Raw genomic sequence first — 22,055 nt, 5'->3', positions numbered from 1 at the left:
GATGTGGACATATTTAAGCAACATCTCAAGACAAGACATCAGTCTTGTTACAGCTTGGTCGGAAATGGGTCTTCCAAATGGACAATGACCCCAAGCATACTTCCAAAGTTGTGGCAAAATGGCTTAAGGACAAGGTCAAGGTATTGGAGTGGCCATCACAAAAACCTATAGAACATTTGAGGGTAGAACTGAAAAAATGTGTGCGAGCAAGGAGCCCTACAAACCTGACTCAGTTACACCAGCTCTGTCAGGAGGAATGGGCCAAAATTCACCCAACTTATTGTGGGAAGCTTGTGGAAGGCTACCCGAAATGTTTGACCCAAGTTAAACAAATTAAAGGCAATGCTACCAAATACTAATTGAGTGTATGTAAACTTCTGACCCAATGGGAATGTGATGAAAGAAATACATGCTGAAATAAATCATTCTCTCTACCATTATTCTGACATTTCACATTCTTAAAATAAAGTTGTGACCCTAACTGACCTAAAACAGGGAATCTTTACTCGGATTAAATGTCAGGAATTGTGAAAAACTGAGTTTAAATGTATTTGGCTAAGGTGTATGTAAACTTCTGACATCAACTGTATAGGGAAGGTAATCAGGGAAGTGATGGAGTCCAGGTAAGTCTAATGAAGCGGAGTTGCACATAGCGATGGTGACAGGTGTGCGCCATAACTAGCAGCCTGATGACTTAGAGGCCTGAGAGGAAGCACACGTGACACTATCCCTGCTGTGCAAATGTGGATAACCCTGAAGGAGCTCCACAGCGGAGATTGGAGTATCTGTCCATAGGACCACTTTAAGCAGTACACTCCACAGAGCTGGGCTTTACGGAAGAGTGGCCAGAAAAAAAAACATTGCTTAAAGAAAAAAATAAGCAAACACATTTGGTGTTCGCCATAAGGCATGTGGGAGACTCCCCAAACATATGGAAGAAGGTACTCTGGTCAGATGAGACAAATATTGAGCTTTTTGACCATCAAGGAGAACGCTATGTCTGGCACAAACCCAACACCTCTTATCACCCCAAGAACACCATTCCCACAGGGAAGCATGCTGGTGGTAGCATCATGCTGTGGGGATGTTTTCATTGGCAGGGACTGGGAAACTGGTCAGAATTGAAGGAATGATGGATGGCGCTAAATACAGGGAAATTCTTGTGGGAAACCTGTTTCAGTCTTCCAGAGATTTGAGACTGGGACAGATGTTCATCTTCCAGCAGGACAATGACCCTAAGCATACTGCTAAAGCAACACTCAAGTGGTTTAAGGGGAAACATTTAAATGTCTTGGAATGGCCTAGTCAAAGCCCAGACCTCAATCCAATTGATAATCTGTGGTATGACTTAAAGATTGCTGTACACCAGCAGAAACAATCCAACTTGAAGGAACTGGAGCAGTTTTGCCTTGAAGAACGGGCAAAAATCCCAATGGCTAGATGTGCCTAGCTTATAGAGACATACCCCAAGAGACTTGCAGTTGTAATTGCTACAAAAGGTGGCTCTACAAAGTATTGACTTTGGGGGGGTGAATAGTTATGCAAGCTCAAGTTAAGTTTTTTTGTCTTATTTCTTGTTTGTTTCACAATAAAAACTATTTTGCATCTTCAAAGTGGTAGGCATGTTGTGTAAATTTAATTATACAACCCCCCCCAAAAAATATATTTTAATTCCAGGTTGTAAGGCAACAAAATAGGAAAAATGCCAAGGGGGGTGAATACTGCCGCAAGCCACTGTATGTTAAGTATGATGTTATTATCTAATAGGGTGACAACAATGTAGGCTATGCGTAGCAGTTAGCAGTTATATGGTTTGTCTTGAAATGTTTTTTTTAGTCTGGTCACGGACAGATGATTTGTTGTGTACTGAAGTCCACATGCAAAAGGAGAAGGGCAGAGGAGGAGAGTGTGTAGATGCGAGAAGGAATTATGCAACGAGCAAAATGTTCATGCTGTAAGTATGTGGCTGCTATGAAAGTGAACTGTGTTTCCGTGTGATCAGAGGTGTATTCATTCCGCCAATTCTGTTGATGCAGGCAAGAGTGTGCAAGGCGGTATTAAACGCGTCACTCTGTCACCTTAATTACTCACATTTCTCACGACCTGTGCACCTACGTTGTAAACGTTCATTGATATGCTAGATTGTAACGACCTCATGATGGGTATAGGGAAAATTTTAGTATCATAAACCTATCAATGTGAATGGAATATGAATGACAGTCATCCAATATGCTACAATCGAAATAAGGCCATGCTCATAAAAAAATGGCGTCCTCTATCATCTCATTGATTTACAGTCTAAATAAAGGTAAATACAAATACATTGATTTACAGTGCATTCAAAATGTATTCAGACCCCTTGACTTTTTCCACATTTTGTTATGCCTTATTCTAAAATTGATTAAATAGTTTTTTACCCTCATCCAACCAACACACAATAGTCCATATCGACAAAGCAAAAACAGGTTTAGGCATTTTAGCAAATTTATTAAACATACAAAACTGAAACTGAAATATCACATTTCCTTAAGTATTCAGACCATTTACTCAGTACTTTGTTGAAGCACCTTTGTAAGTGTGCCTCGAGTCTTCTTGGGTATGGTGCTACAAGCATGGGAGACCTGTATTTGGGGAGTTTCTCCAATTCTTCTCTGCAGATCCTCTCAAACTGTGTCAGTTTGGAAGAGCAGTGTTGCTGCACAGCTATTTTCAGGTCTCTCCAGAGATGTTCGATTGGGTTCAGGTCCGTGCTCTGGCTGGGCCACTCAAGGACATTCAGAGACTTGTCCCGAAGCCACTTCGGCGTTGTCTTGGCTGTGTGCTTAGAGTCGTTGTCCTTCAATGGTGCAGAAATGTTTTGGTATCCTTCCCCAGATCTCTGCCTCAACACAATCCTGTCTCGGAGCTCTACGGGCAATCCTTTCGACCTCATGGCTTGGTTTTTGATCTGACACGCACTGTCAACTGTGGGACCTTATCATGTCCAATCAATTGAATTTACCACAGGTGGACTCCAATCAAGTTGTAGAAACATCTCCAGGATGATCATTGGATACAGGATGCACCTGAGCTCAATTTCGAGTCTCATAGCAAAGGGTCTTGTGTTTTTTATTTTGAATACATTTGCAAAAAATTCTAAAAACCTGTTCTTGCTTTGTCATTATGAGGTATTGTGTGTAGATTAATGACGGGAAAAAAATATTGTATCCATTTTAGAATAAGGCTGTAACGTAACAAAATGTAGAAAAAGCACTGTACATATGCACTGTATACAGTACTGTTCTAGTAGAGAGAGAGAGAGAGAGAGAGAGAGAGAGAGAGAGATGATGTGTGTGAGTGAGAGAGAAAGAGAGAGAGAGATGACGTGTGTGAGTGAGGGAGAGAGAGATGACGTGAGGGAGGGAGAGAGAGAGAGTGTGAGAGAGAGAAAAAGATAACAGGAATGTGAGGGAGCAAAACCTCAAACCAGCGAAAAGTTTAGCTAAACCAGGGTGGAGACGGCCAATCTTGTATTCTCTCCTTAAACCCCCGTCGAGATCTCTGGATTACTTGTGTCTGACTCCTACACGCTGACTAAGCATCATCACCCACAGAGTCTCAGAATGACTCAACACCAACAGCTAGCTTGTATACATGACAGTTTAAAGGCACAACCTACAATTTCAATAGCCTGACCTTGCCACTGTTTGGTGAGAAGAAGGACGGGGCTGGGGAAACGTGACCACTCTCAAGTTTAAAGAGGAAGTCATACAAGGACTGATAGTTATTGGGGTGCAAATTTGGTGTCAATGTGGATATACAGGTATATTCCCCATTTTAATGTCATGAACCTGTTTAAATTAAGAATAAACAAAAAGTATAACAAAGTTATCCCTGGTTTATCCCTGGTTTAACCCTGGCTTACCCGTGACAGGGGTTGAGCAGGGCCTCCTTGGGGGAGATGTACATGTAAGGTGACAGTGGCTTGTCCACGAAGGCTCCGAAGCCCATGCGCAGGTTGCTGGTGGTGCGTCCCATTTCCTTGGCCAGGCCTTTCCCCAGGGTGCGGAGGCGGAACAGGTCATCGTTCATGGAGAAGGACAGGTCCATGAGGTAATACAGGTCCACCGGGTAGTCCTCCACCTGGCGCACCTTCACTGTGAACCGCTTGGAGTCATCTGACAGGGGGAGAGGTGGAAATTTGGGATGAGCTGTCTGCATGTAATAACCTCATCAGGTCTCATGTAATAATATCACCTGGTCTGAGGGTGATGTGGTATCAGTCTAATAATCTCACCTGGTCTGAGGGTGACATGAAGTCTCACTTGGTCTGAATGTGTAATAATCTCACCTGTTTTGAGTGCAATAATCCCACCAGTGTAATAATCTCACTTGTTGTCCGTGTAATAATCTCACCTGGTCTGAGGGTATAATAATATCACCTGGTCTGAGTGTAATAATCCCAACTGGTTTCATTGTGTTAATCCCACTTGGCCTAAATGTAATAGGCATAATCTCTTTTGATCTATGTGTAATAATCTCACCTGGTGTTGGTCTAATAATCTTACCTGGTCTCAGCCTAATAATCTCACCTGGTCTGAGGGTGATGTGGAGTCTCTGAGGTTGGATCTGCGTGGCATCGGCCGTGTCTCCGGCTGCCTTGTTGCTGAGGGGCCGGTCCTCCTTCACCTGCAGCTTGCTGGTGGGGAACTCAAGGGCAGTCGGAGGAGCACAGCCCGCCACCAATAGGTTACGCTTCAGGTCACAACGAGACGAGCCTGCCACACCCTGCCCAAAGTCCTGATGGAACAATTCAGGAAGTTAGTGAGAGAAACAGGAAGTGTTAATCATCTCTACCATTCCCTTCAAAAAAGCTAGAAGTAGCAGTTCTAACACAGCCTATGTGTTGTTTGGGGTAGGCCATCTTGTTTTTGGCCAGGCCATGGAGGTGAAAGGGCAAGTCCTGACATGCCCCATGCCATAGAAGGGTCGTTCCACTTTAATATTTGGATTAGAAATTGTGGACCAATATTTAAAAGCCTGTTATAGTAAATTACTTGCTACTTAATATAGACCATATAGAGAATTCCAAAAATCATATAAATAAATGCTTGCTAAAGTGCCAAAATTCTTCGTCAACCTGTATCACTTCTAGGAAGATTTTAACCCACTTAATCCCAAAGTGTCTCAAAATTCCACCATCTTTGTAAGGCCCTACTTATTTTGTTGCTTTGACAAAGTCATTTCTGAAGATGACTATTTATTTCATGTGATTAGTGAATCATTTACTTCTTTTTCTCATTTTAAGGTCAACCCTCTTACATGAACTGAACTCTCGTTTTAAAGGGATATTTAAGGATTTTGGCAATGAAGTTATTTATCTAGTTCCCCAGAGCCAGAAACTCATGAATACATGTTTTATGTTTCTGCATCTGGTATGAAGGAAGTTAGAGGTAGTTTTGTAAGTCAAAACTAACTAGCATGCTAGCAGTTACCATAGACTTCCAGTCATTGTGCTCACACTAGTTAGCAACTTCCTTCAAACAGAGAAATAAAAAACGGTATCCATGAGTTCATCTGACTCTGGGGGAAGTAGATAAAGGGCTTCATTGCCAAAATCCTGAAGTATCTCTTTGATACAGTGAAACGATTCATTTTTAAATATTTTGAAATATGAACATCTAATAATCAAAATCATAGAGTAAAAGTGAGCTGTTTTTGGCCATTTCTGAATGTTTGTGGTGGAAAACTGAGTGGGCCGAGCATAGCACATCAACCCTGTTACCTAGAAATAGACAGGCTAAAATTGTTTCAACAATTTCACATGTATTTTCTTTTAGCTTGGATTCAATTGCCACTACCTGCTGCACACAACAAGCTTAAATTCCCCCTGTCACAAGTGGATTCATGGTTGATTTAAAAAGAAATCGTTAACCCTGTTATGGTCAACCCTGTTACTTTATTTGGCACTTAATAGGCACTTACTATAGGCACTTACATAGTCAGTTTTCTATTTAAAAAATAATATTTGTAAATTTGTCAAGTCTTTTTGACCAAGTTACACAGAATTGGTGGAGCAACCCAGAAATATAACCATATGGATGAATACGTGGAGAAAATGAATAAACATTTCGGGGAGGAAGGGAGTAACACATGCCAGGGAATTGCCAAAGTGCAGTCTCCATCCATTGCCATTAACTACAATTACAACACTATTCTGTGGCCCAATTTCCTTGATGTCAATCATCAGATTGATTACAACATGTCCAAACAGGAGTCGTCTGCGTGCCACAAGACTGTGTTAGCCTTCTGAGCTAAGCCTAGGCATTAGCTCAGGGGAGCTAGCGCACATATTTAGGTCATAGGCAAACCACCTCTGTTACACGGATCAGTGATCCCTCAGGAAAGGAGAATTGAAGGAGATATCAGGGAGAATTTAGACACACCTCTTGGGAACACCACGCACAGGTAGGATGTACAGCCAGACACTGCTTACATGTGCTGGCCCCTCGGGATGTACAGATGTTGGAACCTGAAATGACAGTAGAGTCACTCACCAAACTCTACGTAAACATAGCATGTAGACACACATGCGCACACGTGCACCCACATATGCATAGTATACATATAGCAATCAAACAAATGTAAATGTGCAAGGGCGCACACGAACAAAAAGTCCTACAGGAATCATGCAGGAATTCTACCATTTGTGAAGGTGTTCTGCAGGAATCCTGTAGGACTGACAAAATCTCCAATGCTCCTGCAGGACTCCTGCAGGAGCATGACGTCCTACAGAAATGTTGAAATTCCTGCAGGACCATGACAATTCCTGCAAGACTAAGTCATCTGTGGATCATGTGTGGATCTGTTGGGGCGGTATGCAAATTGGAGTGGGTCTAGGGTTTCTGGGATAATGGTGTTGATGTGAGCCATGACCAGCATGGCTACAGACGTGAGTGCTACGGGTCAGTAGTCATTTAGGCAGGTTACCTTAGTGTCCTTGGGCACAGTCACTATGGTGGTCTGCTTAAAATATTTTGGTATTACAGACTCGGACAGGGAAAGGTGGAAAATGTCAGTGAAGACACTTGCTAGTTGGTCAGTGCATGCTTGCAGTACACGTCCTGTCAATCCGTCTGTCCCTGCGGCCTTGTGAATGTTGACCTGTTTAAAGGTCTTACTCACATCGGCTGCAGAGAGCATGATCACACAGTCTTCCGGAACAGCTGGTACTCTCATGCATGTTTCAGTGTTATTTGCCTCGAAGCAAGCATAGAAGTAGTTTAGCTCGTCTGATAGGCTTTTGTCACTGGGCAGCTCTCGGATGTGCTTCCCTTTGTAGTCTGTAATGGTTTGTAAGCCCTGCCACATCCGGCGAGCATCAGAACCTGTGTAGTACGATTCGATCTTAGTCCTGTATTGATGCTTTGCCTGAGTCCCGCACGTTGAAAGCAGCAGCCCATTAAGCTCAGCGTGGATGTTGCCTGTAATTCATGGCTTCAGGTCACTGTGGGGGGGACGTCATCGATGCACTTATTGATTAAGCCAATGACTGACTCATTCTTTTACCTATGCTTTTACCATATTTATTCATATTTTATGCAGTGATGGTGAAATGGACAATCAAACACACCCGTTGTTGCTGCATTGAATAATAACATTCCTATGCAATCAGATATCTTATTCTTTATGTCAATTATTTTTAAAGGATGAGGAAGAGATCCCACAGGTTGTCCTACAGGAAAATGGCCTGAAAATATTTTAGAATTACCTTCAGGAATCATATCTACAGGATATCAAAAGTATTTTGGGGCCATTTTGCTCTAGGACAATTCCTTCTGGTAGTCCTTCAGGAAAAGCTTTCTTGAAAGACTACCTGCATGATTCCTACAGGATCCTGCAGCATTCATGCAGGAATTGTCCTACAGGAAACTGGCCCCGAAAATCGTACAGGAATCCTGCAGGATTCCTGTAGGATTTTACATGCAGGATTCCTGTAAGACTTCTTTGTTAGGGTGTAGATAACCTACAGTAATTTGGTGTGTGTATGACCTTTTTAATAAATAGTGGTTATTCTTGGCGATCAATCGAATAACTTTGGCATGCTTATTGAACCTCAAGTAATGGGACACACCTGCACACAGTCTCGCATGTGTACACACACACACACACACACACACACACACACACACACACACACACACACACACACACACACACACACAATTAACATGGTCCTCTTACTAGCAGAATGCTAAGCCTATAATTCCCCTTTGTCATCTCATCGGGTGATAAGGAGTCATAAGGGGAAAGATGGAAACTAGAGGCCAGTCTCAAACAGTCTGGGGAGAACACGGGGAGCGATGTGGACAGATTTTGACAGATTACAACAAAACGAGTTTGGAGTTAACATTTGTTATCCATTTATCCAGTTATGTTGAATTTAGTTTAATTAAAAATATAATAATTTTCTATAATAAAAACCTAAATGATATTACTGCATGTATTAAATGTCCTTATTTGTAGCGATATTACCATTTCATGCGACCATTAAAGAAACTAGTGTCTAACGTGTATTTCTAGCTGTAGTCTATTTCCCTGTCTGAACTGCGTTTTGCGCCCTCTCTCAACAATGATTAATTATTTCACCGATGTTCAAGTTGCAGCAGAAGTAGCACATTTACATAATATAGTTCAAACTTACCCAAAACATCAGTAACTGCAAATAAAACGAAATAACCTATCCAAAGTTGAATCCTTTGCGTTATGTGAATAGGCCTACCCATCTTGGCGTGGGTACTTTGTCAGGACGCACGGCGCAGACGTTTGGCAAGACATTTCTTTGTGACTAGTTTAAATACCCCCCTCCCTTCCGCCTTCGCTCAGTCTGCGATCTGACACAACTCCAAATAGAGTAAACTCTGTTTTCCTCTGTCCGGAAAGTCATAGCCTACTGTATAACGAGGTGTGGCGTTTATAAGGGCTTTAGAGCAACAAAAAAGCACAAGCATTTTATGCCCTTTTCTTATCCTTAAATAATATTCTTCCGAATGTAGTTCTACCAGTCAATGTACAGTTGTTTAACACATTTTAGAAGACTATGTTTTCATGTTTAAGCTTTTAAAATAGTTTTTGTATTGAGTATGTTGAATATTTGTATTAGGCCTATATCATAGCTATAATAGCTATAATAAAATAATGTTTCTGTTTCTGATTATTTGTCTCAATTGCAGCTCCATTAGTCCAGTAGTCTTCTATTTAAAGGTGATACGGTTTCCTTTACTACTACAGTATATAATTTGTACTATTTTTGTTGCTGTTTTTCATGTAACACACACACACACACACACACACACACACACACACACACACACACACACACACACACACACACACACACACACACACACACACACACACACACACACACACACACACACACACACACACACACACACACACACACACACACACACACACAGTTCTGCAGTTATATTCGGAACTCTCTCGCTCTCATCTCTCTCCTCCCCTCCCCAGTTAAGACAGAGCCTATAAACAAGTGAGACTGACTACCACACACAGAAAGCAGCACCCGACAGTCCTGCAGGCAAAGGTACCACCACACATAGTTTCAGCCTCTCATTTCTCCCTTTCAAATGGAGCCTAACACACACGCATAGCAGTACTCACGGATGTTGTTGGTACCAGCCATATTAAAACCAACTATCACCAAGTTTACCATTGCAGACATTTGTTTCCCTTTACACCAATACACATAAGCTGTGCTTCTGCCATATTTATTCAGAATCTCATTTTCTTTCTCCTAGGAATCATGTTCAATGCAGTGCTGGTGAAATGGACAATCAAACACACCCGTTGTTGCTGCATTGAATAATAACATTCCTATGCAATCAGATATCTTATGCTTTATGTCCATTATTTTTAAAGGACGAGGAAGAGATCCCACAGGTTGTCTGTCCTACAGGAAAAGGGCCTGAAAATATTTTAGAATTACCTTCAGGAATCTTATCCACAGGTTATCAAAACGATTTTGGGGCCATTTTGCTGTAGGACAATTCCTGCGGGTTGTCCTTCAGGAAAATGACTATCTGCAGGATTCTTGCAGGATTATTTACTTGAAGGACTTCCTGCATGATTTCTACAGGAAACTGGTCCCAAAAATCCTACAGGAATCCTGCAGAATAAATATCCTGCAGGAATCCAGTAGGATTCTTCATGCAGGGTTCCTGTAAGACTTTTTTTGTAAGGGTGTAGATAGCCTACAGTAATTTGGTGTGTACATGTGTGTTTATGACTTAAGTCACCTTTTTAATAAATAGTGATTATTCTTGTCAATCAAACGAATCACTTTTGACATGCTTATTGAACCTCAAGTAATGGGACACACCTGCACACGTGCTCGCATGTACACACACACACACACACACACACACACAATTAACATGGTCCTCTTACTAGCAGAATGCTAAGCCTATAATTCCCCTTTGTCATCTCATCAGGTGGTAAGGAGTCATAAGGGGAAAGATGGAAACTGGAGGCCAGTCTCAAACAGTCTGGGGAGAGCACGGGGAGCGATGTGGACAGATTTAGAGAAGTTACAACCAAACGAGTTTGGAGTTGACATTTTTTATCCATTTATCCAGTTATGATTAATTTAGTTGAATAAAAACTACAATGATTTTCTATAATAAAAGCCAAACTGATGATACTGCATCTATTAAATGTCCTTATTTATAGCGATATTACCATTTCATGCGACCATTAAATAAAATACAGTGTCTAACGTGTATTTCTAGCTGTAGTCTATTTCCCTGTCTGAACTGCGTTTTGCGCCCTCTCTCAACAATGATTAATTATTTCACCGATGTTCAAGATGCAGCAACAGCAGACCGCTAGAAGTAGCACATTTGCATCATATAGTTCAAACTTACCCAAAACATCAGTAACTGCAAATAAAACGAAATAACCTATCCAAAGTGTAATCCTTTGCGTTATGTGAGTAGGCCTACCCATCTTGGCGTGGGTACTTTGTCAGGACGCACGGCGCAGACGTTTGGCAAGACATTTCTTTGTGACTAGTTTAAATACCCCCCCTCCCTTCCGCCTTCGCTCAGTCTGCGATCTGACACAACTCCAAATAGAGTAAACTCAAAAGCACTGTTTTCCTCTGTCCGGAAAGTCATAGCCTACAACGAGGTGTGGCGTTTATAAGGGGGAGGGGGTCTTTAGAGCAACAAAAAATCACAAACGTTTCATGCCCCTTTCTTATCCTAAAATAATATTAATCCGAATGTAGGCCTATCAGTCAATATACAGTTGTTTAAGCACGTTTTTAGAACACTATGTTTTCATGTTTAAGCTTTAAAAACCCGGTGCTCTGACCTCTTTCTCCCCTCTCTCTCCTGCCCGCTCGACCCTATCCCCTCCTCTCTTCTCCAGACTATTTCCGGAGACCTTCTCCCTTACCTCACCTGGCTCATCAACTCATCCCTGACCGCTGGCTACGTCCCTTCCGTCTTCAAGAGAGCGAGAGTTGCACCCCTTCTGAAAAAACCTACACTCGATCCCTCCGATGTCAACAACTACAGACCAGTATCCCTTCTTTCTTTTCTCTCCAAAACTCTTGAACGTGCCGTCCTTGGCCAGCTCTCCCGCTATCTCTCTCAGAATGACCTTCTTGATCCAAATCAGTCAGGTTTCAAGACTAGTCATTCAACTGAGACTGCTCTTCTCTGTATCACGGAGGCGCTCCGCACTGCTAAAGCTAACTCTCTCTCCTCTGCTCTCATCCTTCTAGACCTATCGGCTGCCTTCGATACTGTGAACCATCAGATCCTCCTCTCCACCCTCTCCGAGTTGGGCATCTCCGGCGCGGCCCACGCTTGGATTGCGTCCTACCTGACAGGTCGCTCCTACCAGGTGGCGTGGCGAGAATCTGTCTCCTCTCCACGCGCTCTCACCACTGGTGTCCCCCAGGGCTCTGTTCTAGGCCCTCTCCTATTCTCGCTATACACCAAGTCACTTGGCTCTGTCATAACCTCACATGGTCTCTCCTATCATTGCTATGCAGACGACACACAATTAATCTTCTCCTTTCCTCCTTCTGATGACCAGGTGGTGAATCGCATCTCTGCATGTCTGGCAGACATATCAGTGTGGATGACCGATCACCACCTCAAACTGAACCTCGGCAAGACGGAGCTGCTCTTCCTCCCGGGAAGGACTGCCCGTTCCATGATCTCGCCATCACGGTTGACAACTCCATTGTGTCCTCCTCCCAGAGCGCTAAGAACCTTGGCGTGATCCTGGACAACACCCTGTCGTTCTCAACTAACATCAAGGCGGTGGCCCGTTCCTGTAGGTTCATGCTCTACAACATCCGCAGAGTACGACCCTGCCTCACACAGGAAGCGGCGCAGGTCTAATCCATTACATTTACATTTACATTTAAGTCATTTAGCAGACGCTCTTATCCAGAGCGACTTACAACTTGTGCATACACCTTATGACAACCAGTGGAACAGCCACTTGCATCTAAATCTTGTTGGGGGGGGGTGAGAAGGGGGTGAGAAGGATTACTTACCCTTACTTACCCTATCCTAGGTATTCCTTGAAGAGGTGGGGTTTCAGGTGTCTCCGGAAGGTACTTGTCATCTCCCGTCTGGATTACTGCAACTCGCTGTTGGCTGGGCTCCCTGCCTGTGCCATTAAACCCCTACAACTCATCCAGAACGCCGCAGCCCGTCTGGTGTTCAACCTTCCCAAGTTCTCTCACGTCACCCCGCTCCTCCGCTCTCTCCACTGGCTTCCAGTTGAAGCTCGCATCCGCTACAAGACCATGGTGCTTGCTTACGGAGCTGTGAGGGGAACGGCACCTCAGTACCTCCAGGCTCTGATCAGGCCCTACACCCAAACAAGGGCACTGCGTTCATCCACCTCTGGCCTGCTCGCCTCCCTACCACTGAGGAAGTACAGTTCCCGCTCAGCCCAGTCAAAACTGTTCGCTGCTCTGGCTTCCCAATGGTGGGACACACTCCCTCACGACGCCAGGACAGCGGAGTCAATCACCACCTTCCGGAGACACCTGAAACCCCACCTCTTTAAGGAATACCTAGGATAGGATAAAGTAATCCTTCTCACCCCCCTTAAAAGATTTAGATGCACTATTGTAAAGTGGCTGTTCCACTGGATGTCATAAGGTGAATGCACCAATTTGTAAGTCGCTCTGGATAAGAGCGTCTGCTAAATGACTTAAATGTAAATGTAAATGTAAAAAAGTTTTTGTATTGAATATGTTGAATATTTGTATTAGGCCTATATCATAGCTATAATAAAATAATCGCTCTTATTATGTCTTGTTATATTAAATAAAGTTGTTTAAATACGACTACAATACATGTATGAAACATATAGAGTAACGTGATACTAAGTTAGCTAGGTTTTAAATGGTTGGCTTTGAAGTTGGAGATGGTGTGAGTCACTGACTGCATGACTCTAAAATGTGAATTTTCTTCGGTTTACTCAAGTCAACTAATATTGTGAAGTTATTACCGACAGTGTTGCTACAAATCATTCTAGTATAACAGAGCGCTACCTAGTTAAAAAAAAGTTTACAGTCAGAACAATATCCCATAGAGAACACAGCCATCAGTTAATTCTGCTGACATGGTCACATTGAGTCAGTATGATAAGGTGTTGATTATGAAGCTACTTTATGATATGGCCCATCCAGTTTGGAGCCTGTGGAAAAGGTTGAGACTGGGGAAAATAGGCCCCATCCTCCCTCCAGAATCCCAGTACTGCAGAAGAGGTCCATCTGCAATGGGAAGAGTCAAGGACTGCATGTAGCTCCAACATCTCAGCAGTCAGGGAAGGCTACTGTTCCTCCCATCCGGAAGCCACTGCAACCCACCCTGACCAAGAGGGATCAAACCTGCGTGGTGAAAGACATCTACCTCCATAGCGCCAAGCCATTGAAGGCAGTCCATGGAGCCAATATGGTCGACAAGATGCAACTGCCTTCCATTAGAGCCAGAGTCACTGTGTCAAACAATGATGCCAAGAAGGAGTCATTACGGACTGTGAGACCAGAGGTAAGCCCTCGTCCTGCTTCAAAGTTCAGAAGGCAGGTTCTGAAGAAACACGTCCAGTTCAAGATCAGACCCTAACTGTACAGGATCTATCGCCATGCCCTGATAAGATGGTATGGGTTGTCTTCAACTTGGAGGCTGAGCAGGTGATGGAATATCTGTGTCACCCAGGAATTAAACCTGATCAAAGGTGGGGCCAACATGGATGCTCAGGCTTTGGAGGAGAGGGAAGCAAAGGAGCAGTTCAACGTCAAGGTGAAGAAGTTCATCCAGGAGAACTGCCTGATGAAGGTGGATTCTGACCTATGGGAGATGATAAGAGATAACGAAGAGGAGAAAGAGAGGAAGAAAGAGGTGATGGAAAACGGAGGGGAAGAGGGCAGCATAGCAAGTAAGCCGAAGCAGACAGCAGCCAGAAGAAACGTGAGCAAGGACAGGGTCCAAGTCGAGAAGAGTGTGAAAGAGGAGGATGAGACAATGAAGGACAGAGAGGTAAATTAGTGCACTGCTGATCTAGTTCAGTGTTGTGATCATGTTTTAGGCTTATTTGTATTACATACTGTATATTGTATGTATGTTTCCAATTTAATTGTATGCATAGTACCTTTAGAGTGCCCAATATACCATCTGGCATGAGCTGTGCAATCATGTGTCCATCTGATAACGAGGAGTACCACAACGGAAATGCCTTTTGGCTTTGTGTTTTTTGTCCTTGAGAATTTTCATGTGAGTAGTGTTGTATTCACAATGGCTGAAACAACTCAATGTAGCCTGTTTTCAATTTGCCACATATATAAACAAATGAATTCCTTCATTCAGGTGGACACAAAACTTAGACTTGGGATGAGTGCAGCCAACTCCAAGCTGAAGCAGTGTGAGCACTGCGGCCGGCGCTTTGATCCTAGTCGCCTGGAGAAACACAGTGAGATCTGTGCCAAGCTCTCCTCCAAGAGCTCTAGACGGGGGGTCTATGACTCCACCAAGCACCGGCTCAAAGGCACTGTACTGACTGGCTACGTGAAGCGATCCGTGGTGTGATGCACCAAGGGACCTGGGTCTGTCTGGAAATTACCACTCTTTTTGATTGAGCAGACAGACAGGACAGACAGACAGGCAGGAGGAGCTGGACAGAGCGGATGAGCGGTGGGGCTGGGATTCGAGAGCACGCCAAAACAGACATAGATGTGCTGTGGGCATCGGCGGTGACTGCTATCGACCAATGTCAGACCGACCGCTAGACCACCTGTTGTTCAAAAGATGACCTCTGTCTTGGAATCGGCGACAGCTCCAATAAGAGGCAGTACTACTAGGAGGCAGTATTGTATCCAGAAACGTCTCAGCCAACAGTATTCAGCAGTTCTTCAAATCTACAGAAACACCTGTAGTTCTCCAATAAAATAAGGGATCCCAACAACTCTTTCTAAATGTTTCAGTCAGTGTTGTTCCCGGAAGGTAAAGGAAATTCAATGTTATTGTGTAGTATTCCTTTAATTACTTATGCTCTCCATACCTGTGCATTTTCACTTCCTTGTCACTTGTGACCAGTGACCCATGACCCAACATATAGCGCTCTCTAGTGCAGGGTTTCCTAAACTGTTTTGCTTCGTGACTCAACCAATTTAGGTCTCTATGTAGTCGTGACCCACCGTAAAGAGTTGAGCGTTGAAAACACAAACTAAGACCAAAAAAATCATACAAATAATGAACCCTCTTATTCAAAACATCCAACTGAATGTAGATTTGAGTGTTTTGAGCACATTTTTTGTTACAATCCACAACACATTTCATCCCCTGTATCTACCTGGACCTCTGCTGCTACCCACGTGTGGCCCCGAACCCACAGTTTTGGAACCACTGCTCTGGAGTATAAATTAAGTGGAATATACAAGTTCTTTGTAGTAGTTGAGAACAGACTGGAATGAAATGGGACAGTCAGAAACAGGTAACAGTTCAATGTTTTTATTTCACTTCAGGCAAAGTCAGTGAAGCCACAAGCCAAAAGTAGCCAGAGAAAATAACACATAACACAATAAGAGACAACAATAAAAAATATATTTTAAACATACAAAAGGATTGGTTAATGGTTTTGAGAGCATGGAACTTTGATGTACATTTTTTTTTTAAACTAACTCAATTGAGACTAAAAGCCTATTTAGTCTTTTCTGTGACAAACTAACACATTTTCTTTAAAAGCTAACAACATGGCCAATCGCTGACTACCCCTAAAACGCTAATCATAATCCTGATAGAAAATAACTTCACTGTTAGATTTACATGACTTCTCGGGTCGAAGTTCAAGTATGAAAACATACTTGGGTCTTCCACCAAGCTAGTCAAATTCAGGCTCTATGAAGTAATTGCCTTTGACTGCCTATGTAAATGCAACCAGTGGGATCAAGACTAAGATCATGACGCGTCAGTGAGTTCATTTCAACAGTAGGGGGCAGAAGTAGACCTTTTATTCTTTAAGTCAAATGTCAGTGAAGGGCCATAAATGTTATTTGGATTTCTATTGTGGAAATTGTTAGCAATCATCCTCTCCTACTCTTTCTCCCTTTCACTTCTCGCATTAAAAATACTATTTTCTTTATGTGTTTTTAATCTCATATTATTGTTTACTTCCTCACTGTTCTGTTCCAATCTTTCCCCTCTCTCCTTCTCCTCTTTTTAAATACAGTTTGCCTGCTCAATATTCCAACATCTTCTACCTCTTCCTCTCTTTTTGAACTCCGTATCTTCCTCATCATCTATTGTTTACTTTCTGACCTCATCTGTTTTAGACTTCTACTCATCCTAGTCTCTTCCAACCTCGCACATCCTCCTCCTCCTCCTACTTCCACTACTCTCCCTCCCCTCCCACCTTCACCCACCTTCCTCCTCCTCTCCTTTCCTCCTCTCCTTTCCTCATTCTTCTCCTCTATGGCTTCCTGGCCTTCACAAAGAACACGCCCGTCACGTCGTCCACCCCCACCATCATGCCCTGGGGCAGCGTGTACACCTCCAGCCTCACCAACGTGTACCCACTGGCCCTCACGCTGGCACAAACCTGGGCCTCATCCAGGTGCACCACAGGGATGCGCACACCGGGCCCCCCCATGTAGTAGCTCTCACCCAGGGCCCCGATGAGGAGCAGGTGGCCCCCGGGCCGGAGAAGGCCCCTGATGTGGCCCAGGGCCCGGGTGAAGGAGGCCAGGTCAGGACTGACGCTTTCCAGGCAGAAGCAGGACACCAGGCAGTCGGCGCCGGCAGTGGGGAGCTGGGAGTCAGGGTGCAGGGGGCGGGGGAGATGCACGTCGATGGGGAGAATGTCGGAGACAACAGAACGCAGGCGCGCGGCTTTCTCGGTCCACGCTGAAGGGCTGATCAGGACAATAAAACAACAAACAATACAAACAATTAAAAACAATAAACATACATTATTTAATGTCTGTCCTCAAAAGCCAGCACTTACTTGACTAATCAATATATGCTAGGAAGTCAGTCCCCGCACCTGGTTCCCCAGGTCTAAATCTGTTAGAGAGTTTATAGGCAAGAGTGAAAAGCAGCAGACTCTGTGGATGCGCCCCTCAAGGAGTTGAGTTTAACTCCTCAAATCATATTCATTAGGCACCAAATGGAAGAAAAGTGACTGAAACAGGAAGGGACAACCTGTTCAACCTGTTTAACTTGTCCAATATGAAACGCTTGCCTTTGTTTTCCGTTGCAAAACGTTTTGCGACGGTACGCACTAATGAGTACGACCCTGGTCTAACACTAACATCAGCACCCACCGTCGGCCCTCCAGCTTGCAGACATGCTGCAGGTAGGGGGTCCAGTCCAGGCTGCTGTAGCCCTCACCCTGCAGCCAACGCCTCAGCTCCTGCCTGTTCACCTCCAGGAAGTCTGTGAGAAACACAGTGTCGAACACCTCACAGCCGCTCAACACCTGGTATAGAGTGGGCCCTGAACCCACGTCCACCAACACGTCACCTCCCACGTCACCTGACAGAGAGGGCGGGGAAGTGAGGGGGAAGAGGAAAAGAGATTGAGGAATGGGGGAAGGGGGGTGGGGGGGGGTAGAGAGAAGGAGGGGGAGAAAGGAAGGTAGAGGAGGGGGAGATAGAAAGGGAGGGAGAGGCAGGGAAGGGGGGTAGAGGAGGGTAGAGATAAGAGGGTGGGAGAGAGAGGGAGAGGAGAGTAGGGGAGAAAATAGAGAGAGTAAGGGTGGGAGAGAGAGGGAGAGGACAGGGAAGTAATGGTGGGAGAGAGAGGGAGATGACCGAAGGAGTCGACAGACAGAGGAGTAGAGAGAGAAGTGATACAACATTAAACATACTCACCCTTCCCATTTACAAATCACATACACAAAAACACAGATATTGTACATATTTCAAATATCACACCCACCCTGAAAAAATTTATTCATACAGTCGCTCATAGACAGACAGACTGATGCACACAAACGCAAGCACACGCACACACACACACACACACACACACACACACACACACACACACACACACACACACACACACACGAGTTGAGTTTAACACCTCAAATTGTATCGGCACCAAATGGAATAAAACAGTTTTCTTCCACAAACACAATGACACAAACAAGCACGTATAAGCTTAAAATGTCGAGGAGCTATCGAATTAGATATTTTTTCCAACAGCTCAAACCGTTGCAACGTTGTCAAGGAGAGCGGTCACGTGTGTTTGTGAAGCAGAGGCTCACTGGTTTGAGCCCAGTATGGGGCAGTTGGAACATGTAGGAAGCTGTTAGCAACATGCTGACTGACCCCTGGTACAGACAGTGGTACCGTGGCATGGCTTGGCAGTTGGGCTCAACTCAACGGCTGGAGTAGCTCACTGTGTGGCGAGTTAAGAAGGGGTGAGTGTAACGGAGTTAAGAACGTACCACATCAAGCTTGAAATGTCGCGGATCGAGCTATCGAGATAGATTATTTTTCTGTGGCTCAAGCCTTTGGAACGTTGACAAGTGGGCGGTCAAGTGTGTTTGTGAAGAAGAGGATCACTGATTCGAGCCCAGTATGGGGCAGTCAGACAGTAGAGTAAGCTAAGCTTACCCATTGGCTCCAGGTCATCTACAAGTCTCTGCTAGGCAAAGCCCCGCCTTATCTCAGCTCACTGGTCACCATAGCAGCACCCACCCGTAGCACGCGCTACGTATAGCAGGTATATCTCACTGGTCACCCCCAAAGCCAATTCTTACTTTGGCCGCCTTTCCTTCCAGTTCTCTGCTGCCAATGACTGGAAAGAACTGCAAAAATCACTGAAGCTGGAGACTCATATCTCCCTCACTAGCTTTAAGCACCAGCTGTCAGAGCAGCTCACAGATCACTTCACCTGTACATAGCCCATCTGTAAATAGCCCATCCAACTACCTCATCCCCATACTGTATTTATTTATTTATCTTGCTCTTTTGCACCCCATTATCTCTACTTGCACGTTCATCTTCTGCATATCTACCATTCCAGTGTTTAATTGCTAGATTGTAATTACTTCGCCTCCACGGCCTATTTATTGCCTTTACCTCCCTTATCCTACCTCATTTGCACACGCTGTATATAAACTTTTTCTACTGTATTATTGACCGTATGTTTCTTTACTCCGTGTGTAACTCTGTGTGTTGTTGTATGTGTCGAACTGCTTTGCTTTATCTTGGCCAGGTCGCATTTGCAAATGAGAACTTGTTCTCAACCTGGACACCTGGTTAAATAAAGGTGAAATAAACTCAAATAAAAAGCTGTTATCAGCACACTGATCCCGTTAGACACACACACTCTCACTCACCCTCGTTAAAAGCTCTGTGCAGACATCCTAGTTTCCAGGGTACGATGCTGTCTTGCCGGTCAAAGTCCGCCCGCGGTGGCATGTAGTTATACTGTAGATAGGCTGCTGGATCAAAGCCTTGGTAACAAGCTACCATCGCCGCCACCCCCTTCTCTCTCTCTCTGTCGTTCTCTTCTTTTTCATTTTTTGCCTCCCTGTCCATGCCTTTTTCTCTCTATCAGAACCCCTCTTTCCCACTCGTGTCACTCCTTTCCTGTTCTCCCTTTTCTGCCTTTCTATCAGTGGGTCAGGGAAGGTGGGTGGAAAACGGTCTCTGTCTCCCCCAGTATTAATACCTGTGTGTGTCGTGTTGTGTGTGTGTGTGTGTGGTCAGTCTGTGCGTGTGCTTTGTCTATGTCTGTCTGTGTTCCTATGCTTTGGGGTAGTCTCTCTCTCTCTCTCTCTCTCTCTCTCTTTCTTTCTTATCAGACGAGATAGCGATCCCCTCTGCCTCTTTCTCGGACGGTGTGACCACCTGATACCTTTGGGCCATCCACTATTCCACTTCTCCTAGCATGGGGTACTGATACCATCACACAGAGGGCTTTCTCCCCAAGGAAATCCACTAATGGCTGCCCACACAAGCACTTCAAGGCCAGCAATCCCTGCTCTTATAGACTCTCTTATCTCCCCCATCGTAAAAAAGAGCTCTCAGGCAAAAAACAACCATAGAGGTTTAATCACTGTGAATTATCAGTCAGATGGCCATTTTGTTTTGCTGTACAGGGGGAGACCGAGAGGACAGTTGGGCTGTTTGGAGAGATATTGAAGTGGAAGGCAAGGATTGTTGTATGGATGAGGTAAGAAATGTCACTTAAGACTTCTACAACTCAAATGAAAAATGTCTAGAGAAATGTTGTGTCCATTTAACCCTCATCCTACCAACATATTTTACATACATGGATTACCAACGGGGGTCATTTTGACACCAATAATAATATAATAATAATAATATATGCCATTTAGCAGACGCTTTTATCCAAAGCGACTTACAGTCATGTGTGCATACATTCTACGTATGGGTGGTCCCGTAATAAGAAACTATTAGAAAAAGCAACAATCATAGCAAAATATTATCTTAATTCTTATCAAAACATAAATATTCATGTAATTAATGTAATCTGAAATAAAAACAAATACCTGAAAAGACTGTTATTAATTTGCATATTCCATAAAACAAAGTTATAAATGTTTCCCTTAAATAATGTGCAGCTTTTTTCAAAGTACAGTCCACATTAGTACTAAAAAGCTGATTTACCATAATTTGTTGTAGTATCACTTAGTTTTGAGAATTTTGAAGTACATTTTCAATATTTAATATTTATGTATTAAAAACGACTGCCATATAAAGGGGAGGTACAGTGGGGCAAAAAAGTATTTAGTCAGCCATCAATTGTGCAAGTTCTCCCACTTAAAAAGATGAGAGGCCTGTAATTTTCATCATTATGGTTCACTTCAACTATTACCGACAATTTTTTTTTATCCAGAAAATCACATGGTAGGATTTTTTATGAATTTATTTGCAAATTATGGTGGAAAATAAGTATTTGGTCACCTACAAACAAGCAAGATTTCTGGCTCTCACAGACCTGTAACTTCTTCTTTGAGAGGCTCCTCTGTCCTCCACTCGTTACCTGTATTAATGGCACATGTTTGAGCTTGTTATCAGTATAAAAGACACCTGTCCACAACCTCAAACAGTCACACTCCAAAATCCACTATGGCCAAGACCAAAGAGCTGTCAAAGGTGGTCCTTCTGTAGCTCAGTTGGTAGAGCATGGCGCTTGTAACGCCAGGGTAGTGGGTTCGATCCCCGGGACCACCCATACGTAGAATGTATGCACACATGACTGTAAGTCGCTTTGGATAAAAGCGTCTGCTAAATGGCATATATTATTATTATTATTATTAAAGGACACTAGAAACAAAATTGTAGACCTGCACCAGGCTGGGAAGACTGAATCTGCAATAGGTAAGCAGCTTGGTTTGAAGAAATCAACTGTGGGAGCAATTATTAGGAAATGGAAGACATACAAGACCACTGATATTCTCCCTCGATCTGGGGCTCCACGCAAGATCTCACCCCGTGGGTTCAAAATGATCACAGAACCACACAGGGGGAACTAGTG

General features: G+C 43.8%; 2 protein-coding genes across 4 annotated transcripts in view; both read right to left on the bottom strand.

The window, feature by feature from the left end:
- Window positions 1-11,098, bottom strand: part of itgb3b (integrin beta 3b) — a 41,020-nt gene extending 29,922 nt beyond the window's left edge. Inside the window, exons 1-4 of one of the 3 annotated variants that reach the window (XM_035746416.2) lie at window positions 10,932-11,098; window positions 6,426-6,511; window positions 4,572-4,779; window positions 3,905-4,157 (exon numbers count right to left, since the gene is read on the bottom strand). In XM_035746416.2, the coding sequence (XP_035602309.1) occupies window positions 3,905-4,157; window positions 4,572-4,779; window positions 6,426-6,511; window positions 10,932-11,013 (629 nt within the window). In that variant the 5' untranslated portion in view covers window positions 11,014-11,098. Of the gene's footprint in view, window positions 1-3,904; window positions 4,158-4,236; window positions 4,251-4,571; window positions 4,780-6,425; window positions 6,512-8,683; window positions 8,844-10,931 lie in introns of those variants that run through there. The other 2 variants (XM_052487828.1, XM_052487838.1) reach the window with 2 other exon arrangements.
- A 4,970-nt stretch (window positions 11,099-16,068) lies between these two features.
- Window positions 16,069-20,447, bottom strand: LOC118369033 (phenylethanolamine N-methyltransferase). Its single transcript, XM_035753540.2, has 3 exons — window positions 19,888-20,447; window positions 17,861-18,071; window positions 16,069-17,449 (listed from the first exon to the last, which is right to left on the bottom strand). Exons 1-3 carry the CDS (start codon window positions 20,087-20,089, stop codon window positions 17,008-17,010), a joined length of 855 nt encoding a protein of 284 aa, XP_035609433.1. The 5' UTR covers window positions 20,090-20,447; the 3' UTR covers window positions 16,069-17,007.
- Between the last annotated feature and the right edge of the window lie 1,608 nt (window positions 20,448-22,055).

Source organism: Oncorhynchus keta, chromosome 3 (assembly GCF_023373465.1).
Source record: "Oncorhynchus keta strain PuntledgeMale-10-30-2019 chromosome 3, Oket_V2, whole genome shotgun sequence".
Lineage (NCBI taxonomy): Eukaryota > Metazoa > Chordata > Actinopteri > Salmoniformes > Salmonidae > Oncorhynchus > Oncorhynchus keta.
This window is presented reverse-complemented; position numbering and strand designations above follow the sequence as displayed.